The sequence below is a fragment of the Anomaloglossus baeobatrachus genome, chromosome 2 (genome assembly GCF_048569485.1).
Source record: "Anomaloglossus baeobatrachus isolate aAnoBae1 chromosome 2, aAnoBae1.hap1, whole genome shotgun sequence".
NCBI lineage: Eukaryota > Metazoa > Chordata > Amphibia > Anura > Aromobatidae > Anomaloglossus > Anomaloglossus baeobatrachus.
Genome location: NC_134354.1, coordinates 383,761,957 through 383,771,778, shown reverse-complemented (window position 1 = coordinate 383,771,778; position 9,822 = coordinate 383,761,957). Strand labels below are relative to the sequence as shown.

Genomic DNA, 9,822 nt, shown 5'->3' with positions numbered 1-9,822 from the left:
GATATGTGAGCGGATCGCCGCGGCCTGCCGTGATGATAGTGACACGATCCATGACGTACCCAGTACGTCATGGGTTGTTAAGGGGTTAAAATAGAATAATTAACAAGAATTTTATAGATGGTGAGGGCAACTTTATTTTTCCTGTTTCACCGAATTAAGTGTTCAAGTATAGCACCGCGATATCCACCTGTCAGAGTATTCACACTAGGCGTTTGTCAGGAAGTGCCGAATTTTTCCTTTTGTAGATTTGATAGTCTACAACTTTTATTGACTCGTTTTTATTTAAGCCGCACTCCAGAGGAAAAACAATATCCAGAGGCTGGAAGACAGTCACACCTTTATTGACACAACAATAATTAATGTTTCTGTTTTGATTGTTTTTGTCTGACATTTTTGTTTTGAGGGTTCACTTTCTTCTTGTTGCGGTTCTTGTTTTTGACGTTGTGAGTTTCGTAGTACCGCACTCCCACTTTCTTTGAATGTTGCTGCCTTTCTATCCTCCTCCTCTGCAAAAAGAAAAAATATTGTTAGAGGACCACAACCCAGACTGCTTTGCTCTATACCAACATCAGAGTGGATCTTGAGTACGTTGTACTTGACTACTTTTAGAAAAATTAATTCTGGTGTTACTATATAGAGTCTGACATACAATTAACAATGATAATTATGTCACCATACTGGAAAGTAGTGGGCAAATGGGTTACGTTGCCCTGTTTATACATGTGAACGGTGCGTCACGTGAATAAAAATCTCTATTAAAAGGGGTTTGCGCGATATTGTTAACCTTAAAATGTTATTCCAAGATCCTATCCCATTATGAAGTGGGTGTAATATTATTATTTATTATTATTATTATTATTATAAATAGCACATACCTCCAATTAGAAATGTGGTATAGCTCTCCTGATTCATTATACTGTCCTCATTTGCAGGGCATTGCAGCTTAGGTATTCATGGTTACTACCACTCAGTGACAAGTATGCATGGTTACAACCACAAGCAACTAAGCTACTGCAATGCCTAGCACATGAGGTAAGAGACGGTTATATCAGGAGAACTATACTACGATCCACTCCTAATACTACTACACCTACTACATTTTGAGATAGGATCTTGGAGATGGAAATAACCCTTTTAACACTAGAACTACTGGACTCGTGACACTTATATAGAAATACATGGTGCAAAGTACTCAAAATGAGTACCTCAGTAGTTCTAGTGTTAAGTAACAGGAAGGTGATGGTGGAAGGAAACAAAATAAAAATAAAACAGAACTACTTTATCATCACAATCTGCTTCAGCGCTGTCAGTAACAATCTCAGCCATACATACAGAGGTAACTATATCCCTACCACCCATTACCTGCTTCTGCAGTCAGGTCACTGATGGTCAAAGTCATTGCTTCCATCTAGCTGAGACTATCAGAGGGGAACCCTTTAAGGGTATGCCCACACTGGCGTATAAAATTGGCAAGTACAAAGAGGAAAAACAAAAATTTCATTGTGCTCGGACCAATGTTAATCAATGAATTAGGTCAGATCTGTGAGTTTTTCCTCAGCTCGAATCTGATTGACTGTGTATATCAGATGAGACTCGCCAATATCAATCTATGGGAGCGCGAGAGAGGGGGGAGAGAGAGAGAAAGAAAAAAAAAAAAAAAAAAAGACTGTATACAGACCTGTATACCGTCCTTTTTATGCAAACATTACCATTCTGTTGCATAGGACACTGTAAATGGTGCGGTAAATGACTGTAGAACCGATTATTTTATACGAGGTGTAAGAGTACCCTAAGGCTATGTGCCCACGCTGCGGATTTGCCGCGGATTTTCCGAAAATCTGCAGCAGCGGCACTTCCAAGCCATTTCAATGGCATTTTGGAAATGCTGTGTCCATGCTGCGGATTTTTCCGCGGCGGATTTGCCGCGGATTTTGATCCGTAAAAATCTGCAGCATGTCAATTATTCTTGCGGATTTTGGTGCGGATTTTGGGTATAGAATGGGGGAAAAAAAAAATCTGCATCAAAATCCGCGGCAAATTCGCGGTAATCCGCGGCAAAAATAAGGTGCGGATTTGCCGCGAATTTTCATGCAGAAAAATCCGCAGGTACATTCTACCGTGGACACATAGCCTAATGCATAACACAGGAGCTGCTGACCTTGTATACCAGAGAATCTAACTATCTAGTGACCTTTATTATGTAGGAACCCATCCTTGTTGGACATTCATCTCTTATAGTAAGAACTTCATAGACAGAATTGTAAGATGGTACTTTGTTCGAAATAAAACCCCCCAACAACATGGGTTTGTAAGTTGTTGGGTGAGCTCTAGAACAATAAAGGAGGACATACTTCTCTAGATGATAGTTTCTTCTGAGGTTTTTCATTTTCTCCATCATCATTGTCAAGACGCTTCCTTTTCTTTAATGGCTTGGTCGTCCCTGCAAAGACTTTACAAGTTAGATATCGGTGTAAACCTTTTTCCTATATGTATGCTAGCAGAGTTACAGGGTGCATGCTCAGAATAACATGCAAAGCATATATAAAAGAGCAGTTTTCAAAGAAGCTGATAAAATAGTCCAATTTTGGGCCACCATATACTTTAGGTGTTGTTCAAACACTTTTTGCTGAAGGCCATTTTCTGACCATACAACTTACATGCTTGCATGGCTGAATGAGCATGTATTTTGAATGGGGAAATTGGAGCAAGCTGCTGCCAGACACCTCTGGTAAATTATTTCTAGAGAGCAACAGGATTGGACATGTTGAAATCCAACAACCCAATTTTTCTAGAGTCACCTTCTATTGAACAAGAGCCAAGATGCTGACACCATCACACCACCCCCACAAACTAAGTCATCTAGTCCCACCAACATAATCCAACGATAACCAGCCTTGAACTTCTAAACTAAAAGGTCTGTCCCTCAAACTAAGTACATTTAAAAGATCTTAAGGTACCCATACGTTCCACAATTGGTTGTCATCCCAGCAGAGCTGGGAGAGACTGGTGTTAAGACATCAAACATCACAAACTGTGCAACTTAATGTTTCTCAGTGCGAATTCTGTATTGAAGGCTTTGATGAATCGATTAAGCCCAAAATGTCTAAAAACTGTGTGGTTAAAAGAAGTCAAAGAACGCACTAGATTTGATAATTCAATATGTACAGTTATTTTGGTGAAAGTTGCATTGTAAAGTAAGGGCTCATTCAAACATCAGCTTTTCATGTAGTTCCCTCTGTCTTTTTTAGATTAAACTTGTACCTATAAAAAGTCTATGGGGCTGCTCACATGTGCATGTATTTTGGACCAAGAGCGGTCCACACAAAATCACAGCAACATGAATAATCTGTGACTCAGATCAAAATCAAACTCACCAAAGCAAGTCTTTAGGGCCCCCCAAAAAGATTCAGCACTCAGGTGCCATCTCTGCGATGTCTGCAGTGATGTAATAAAAGTGTAAGAGGTCTTGCTCACCATGTATGTGTGAAAAACTTGGTGCACTCTCTGCCTGTCTCGTAGTTTTTTGCTGTGTACAAGAATGTGAGGATATATGAGGTAGCAGGGGGGAGCCCAACGCTGGAGACAAGCCTTGCATCATGTATACAGAGGAGTGTTCATTTTAAGCCCATTACTAAAATAAATAATATTCCTGGACAAGCTCTTTAACTTGACTGATCCTTAAAGTTAAACTAACACGCGGGTACTTACAAACTATCTTACTTTCCTACCCGTCAGCGCACAGTGGTCCCTGACCACTCCTGCAGACTATTGATTTTGCTCAATGTCAACAGAGCAGCTCTCTCTCTTCTGGGCTGTCAATCAGCATGATGGGCCAACTTCATACTGATTGACAGCAGCCTCCCACAGTTGGACAGTTGGCACCACACTGCCTATCAGCATGACATCGGTAGTAATGCCCAGTCAACAGAGCAGAAAGGAGCACAGGTTGCTGCTCGGTTGATATGATGCGAGCCACTGAATCGCTGGAAGGAGAGTTCTGTGACTTGTGTCCTGGCAGATATCGCTGAAACAAATGAAAGGTAGTTAGCAACTACTTGCCTGTTTGTTCTCATCATAGAATGGTAGAGTTGGAAGGGATCTCAAGGGCCATCAGGTCCAACCCCCTGCGATTATAGGCTTTCCTAAATCATCCCAGCTATATGTTTATCCAGTTTCCGCTTGAAGATTTCCATTGATGGAGAGCTCACTACCTCCCGTGGTCGCCTGTTCCACTCCCTGACTGCCCTCATTGTCACAAAGATTTTCGTCTTGAGCACAGCAAAAGAAATACATAGTCCTAGGTAACACCTTTAGGCCTTGTTCACACACTGTTTTTACCCGCCTTTTTGAGAAAATGATTGTAACCTTTCTGTAGACATTCCCCAGCAAAATCTATGGAAAAAAAAATAGCTGTGCGCACACTGTTTTTTTTCCTCAAGAACATTCTTTCTACAGAATTTCTTGAGAAAAAGAATGAGCATGTCACTTCTTTTCTGCATGTACCTGCGTTTTTTAGAACAACCTGCGGAAAAAAAATGTACTAAACACTCAAAAAACGCGGGTGCGTTTTTTGACCGCAAGTGCGCTACTTTTTCAGACTCAAGAAATTTCTTGAGAAAAATCCTTTTTCTAGTGTGAACAGAGCCCAACGTTTTGGTTTTTTTTGCTTGCGTTTTTAAACAAAAGAACAAAATATGCCAGCCTTTACCAATTCTCATTAGATTATTCTTTTCATGTCTAGTCTTTCCGTGGATTATGCAGTACATTTAAACTTCTCTAAAGGAATATAAGCACAACAAGGGAGTCCAGGAGGATGAATGGCAAGTAGTAATTGCATGGTAAAAATAGTCCAGAAAATAATTAACCTCAGGCAGCGAAGCACAGAGGCCAGCTAATTAATGAGAATTAATGGACAGGGATGACTGTGATAAATGCGGAGAGGGCTAAGAAATGACTACATTACCTTCACTCTGCTGCTCCTCTTCTGTTTCTTCCTCTTCGCTCGGTGGCTTTGGTTTTGTAAAGAATTGTTCACCTAGTTCTTTAGGGATTCTAAAAAGCAAACAAAATTGGTTAATAAATAAAAAAAACAAAAACGTTTTAATATATATATATATATATATATATATATATATATATATATATATATATATATATATATATATATATATATATATATATATATATATATATATATATATATACACACACACACACAAATACATACATACATATATATATATATATATATATATATTAATTAGTGTATCTATCTATATATATATAATTGCCTTATTCTGTCTGTCTGTCTGTCATGCTCCAAAATTGTGTCATGGTGACATTGTGTCACCGTGACATGTCCTTACGGTGACACAAAGCTGATTGGCTGCTAGGTTCGCCATGGCCCCGCCCCCCCCACACGGATTGGCCTCTCGTCCCGGCTGCGCCCCCACACGGATTGGCCAGCCGCTCGCCCAGGCTCTGCCCCCCCCCACAGATTGGCCTCTCGCCCCGGCACCCTGCAGGCATTGGCAACTCGCCCACGCCACGCCCCGCCCCCCTCACGCAATAGATGTTAGCTCTCGCCCCCCCCCCCCCCCCCCCCCGCATTGCCCGAACTGACACGGTCACGGAGCCACGAATCCCCCCCCTTTCCCCTCTCACCAACGGGAGCCCACATCAGCGTACGCCGCCGCCGTATGCTGGTGTTGGCTCCCGTGCGAGCGGGGGACGTGTTGCGCTGGTAACCATGCTTGCATAGTTACCAGTAAATCAAGGTCCTGCAGCGGCGGGACTTCCACATGCACAAACATAACAGCACACACACACACGCATACACACACACATCAGATCGCACTCACTCTCACACACACCACACACATCAGATCGCACTCACTCTCACACACACATCAGATCGCACTCACTCTCACACACACCTCACACACACCTCACACACACCTCACACACACCTCACACACACCTCACACACACCTCACACACACCTCACACACACCTCACACACACCTCACACACACCTCACACACACCTCGCATCCACATCGCATCCACATCGCATCCACATCGCATCCACATCGCATCCACACACACACAGCATCCGGCGATATCGCTTGCTTCTCGGCCTCGATACTGTGCTGTGAGCTTCCAGGACCTGCCGGAGGATCACATGGCCAGAAGCATGTGGTATCTCCGGATGTTGTGACTGTGAGCGCGTATGTGCGATATCGTCAGTGTGTGAGTGTATGCGATCGGTTGTGTGTGAGTGTATGCGATCGGTCGGGTGTGTGTGAGTGTATGCGATCGGTCGGGTGTGTGTGAGTGTATGCGATCGGTCGGGTGTGTGTGAGTGTATGCGATCGGTCGGGTGTGTGTGAGTGGATGCGATCGGGTGTGTGTGAGTGGATGCGATCGGGTGTGTGTGAGTGGATGCGATCGGGTGTGTGTGAGTGGATGCGATCGGGTGTGTGTGAGTGGATGCGATCGGGTGTGTGTGAGTGGATGCGATCGGGTGTGTGTGAGTGGATGCGATCGGGTGTGTGTGAGTGGATGCGATCGGGGTGTGTGAGTGTCGGCAGAGGAGCACGGCGTGCTGGAGGAGGCTGGGAGCAGAGAGGCTGATCATGGGGAAGGCTGGGAGAGGGAGGCTGATGCTGGGGGAGACTGGGAGGGGAAAGCTGATGCTGGGGAAGGCTGGGAGGACGGAGGCTGGGAGGAGAGAGGCTGATCCTGGGGAAGGCTGGGAGAGGGAGGCTGATGCTGGAGGAGGCTGGAAGGAGAGAGGCTGATGCTGGCGGAGGCTGATGCTAGGGGAGGCTGGAAGGAGAGAGTCTGATGCTGGTGGAGGCTGATCTGATGCTTGGGGAGGCTGGGAGAGGGAGGCTGATGCTGAGGGAGGCTGGGAGGAGGGAGGCTGGGAGAGGTAGGCTGAGAGAAGAGAGGCTGATGCTGGGGGAGGCTGATGCTGGGGGAAGCTGGGAGAGGGAGGCTGATGCTGGGAGAGGGTGGGAGGAGGGAGGCTGGGAGGAGAGAGGCTGATGCTGGGGAAGGCTGGGAGGAGAGAGGCTGATGCTAGGGACAGAGAGGAGAGGCTGATGCTGGGAGGAGAGAGGCTGATGCTAGGATGAGAGAGGCTGATGCTGGGAGGAGAGAGGCTGATGCTGGGGGCAGAGAAGCTGATGCTGGGGGCAGAGAGGCTGATGCTGGTGCAGCATGGGGGATGGAGCACGATGGGGGGGTGCGCAGCATCGGGGATGGAGCATGATGGGGGGGTGCGCAGCATCGGGGATGGAGCACGATGGGGAGTTCACAGCATGGGGGATGGAGCACGTTTGGGAGTGCGCAGCATGGCGGGTGGAGCACGTTTGGGAGTGCGCAGCATGGGAGATGGAGCACGATGGGGGGGTGCGCAGCATAGGGGATGGAGCACGATGGGGGGTGCGCAGCATAGGGGATGGAGCACGATGGGGAGTGCGCTGCATGGGGGATGGAGCACGATGGGGAGTGCGGAGTATGGCGGATGGAGAACGTTTGGGAGTGCGCAGCATGGCGGATGGAGCACGTTTGGGAGTGCGCAGCATGGCGGATGGAGCACGTTTGGGAGTGCGCAGCATGGGAGATGGAGCACGATGGGGGGGTGCGCAGCATAAGGGGATGGAGCACGATGGGGAGTGCGCTGCATGGGGGGATGGAGCACGATGGGGAGTGCGCTGCCATGGGGGATGGAGCACGTTTGGGAGTGCGCACCTCCCCCCAAAACACACACACACACACACACACGCGCACTGCACAACACACCACACACCACACACTGGGAACCACAAACTGCCCTACACAGACACCCACACACACACAGACAACGCTGCGCACACACAGCACCCAACACACAAACACCGCGGCACACACAAATATACGCACATACCGCACAACACACACATTGCACAAAACATACCTCCCCCCAAAACACACCACACACACACAAACCGCGCAACACACACACAACGCTACAGACACACAGCGCTCCACAAACAACGCAACACACGCAAACACACATACAACACGGCTCTCACCCCCCGTCACACCCAAACACCCAGAACATGTACAGCCCCTACACAAACACTTGGTAACTACACACAACAACATCTATATATATATAACAAAAATCATACATGAACTACACAATACGTAAATTCTAGAATACCCGATGCGTAGAATCGGGCCACCTTCTAGTATATATATAATTGCCTTAGTCTGTCTGTGTCTCTCTTGGTCCAAAATTGTGTCCTTACGGTGACACAAAGCTGATTGGCCCGCTGGGCTCGCCATGGCCCCCGCCCCCCCCGCACGGATTTGGCCGCTCGCCTCGCCTCCGCCCCCCACCGCACAGATTGGTCGCGCTCGCCTCGGCCTGGCCCCGCCCTCCACATGGATTGGCTGCTCGCCCTGGCCCTCCACACGCATCGCCAGACATAACCTTGCGCTGCTGGGATCGTGACGGAGCCGGTTGAACACTGGTAACCATTATACACATCGGGTAACTAAGGTCCCTTAGTTACCCGATGTGTATCATAGTTACCAGTGTACACCGGCTCCGTCACGATCACAGCAGCGCCAGACATAACCTTGCGATGCTGGGATCTTGACGGAGCCCGTGAACGCTGGTAACCATTATACACATCGGGTAACTAAGGTCCCTTAGTTACCCGATGTGTATCATAGTTACCAGCGTACACCGGCTCCCGGTACACATGTGCAGGGAGCCAGCATTATACTCCTCTCCCCCCAGGACTACTCCTCCTATTATAGTCCTCCTATTATACTCCTCTCTGAGTATAATAGGAGAACTATTATAGCATGGGGGATGTAGCACGATGGGGAAGTGCGCAGCATGGGGGATGTAGCACGATGGGGGGTGCGCGCAGCATGGGGGATGGAGCACGATGGGGGGGTGCGCAGCATGGGGGATGGAGCACGATGGGGGAATGCGCAGCATGGGGGATGGAGCACGATGGGGGGTGCGCAGCATGGGGGATGGGGCACGATGGGGGGTGCGCAGCATGGGGGATGGCGCACGATGGGAGGTGCACACCTCCCCCCAACACACACACACACACACACACACACACACAACACACCACACACACACTGGGAACCACAAACACCGCCATACACACACACAACGCCGCACACACACACACACAAACACCCAACACACAAACACCGCGGCATACATAAATATACGCACATACCGCACGAAACACACATTGCACAAAACATACCTCCCCCCAAAACACACCACACCCACACAAACCGCGCAACACACACAGACACAACGCTAGAGACACACAGCGCTCCACAAACAACGCAACACACGCCAACACACATACAACACCGCTCTCACCCCTCGCCATACCCAGACAACACCCAGAACATGTACAGCGCCTTACATAAACACTCAACATATCTCTCTCGCTCTCTCTCTCTCTATATCTCTATCTCTCTCTCTCTCTATATCTATCTATATCTATATCTATATCTATCTATCCTATCTATCTAACAAAAATCATACATGAACTACACAATACGTAAATTCTAGAATACCCGATGCGTAGAATCGGGGCCCACCTTCTAGTATATTATTATTTTTATATATATATATATATATATATATATATATTATATATATATTATATATAATATATATATATATATATATATATATATATATATATATATATAATATATATAATATATATATAGTATATATATATATATATAAAAATAATAATATACTAGAAGGTGGCCCGAT

At 46.8% G+C, this 9,822-nt stretch overlaps 1 protein-coding gene across 1 annotated transcript in view; it reads right to left on the bottom strand.

Moving 5' to 3' along the window:
- Nucleotides 1-320: 320 nt before the first annotated feature.
- GNL2 (G protein nucleolar 2) overlaps nt 321-9,822 on the bottom strand; it is a 153,660-nt gene continuing 144,158 nt past the window's right edge. The window contains exons 14-16 of the mRNA XM_075336053.1: nt 4,964-5,052; nt 2,352-2,440; nt 321-506 (exon numbers count right to left, since the gene is read on the bottom strand). Coding sequence (XP_075192168.1) covers nt 357-506; nt 2,352-2,440; nt 4,964-5,052 — 328 coding nt within the window. The 3' untranslated portion in view covers nt 321-356. The remainder of the gene's footprint in view (nt 507-2,351; nt 2,441-4,963; nt 5,053-9,822) is intronic.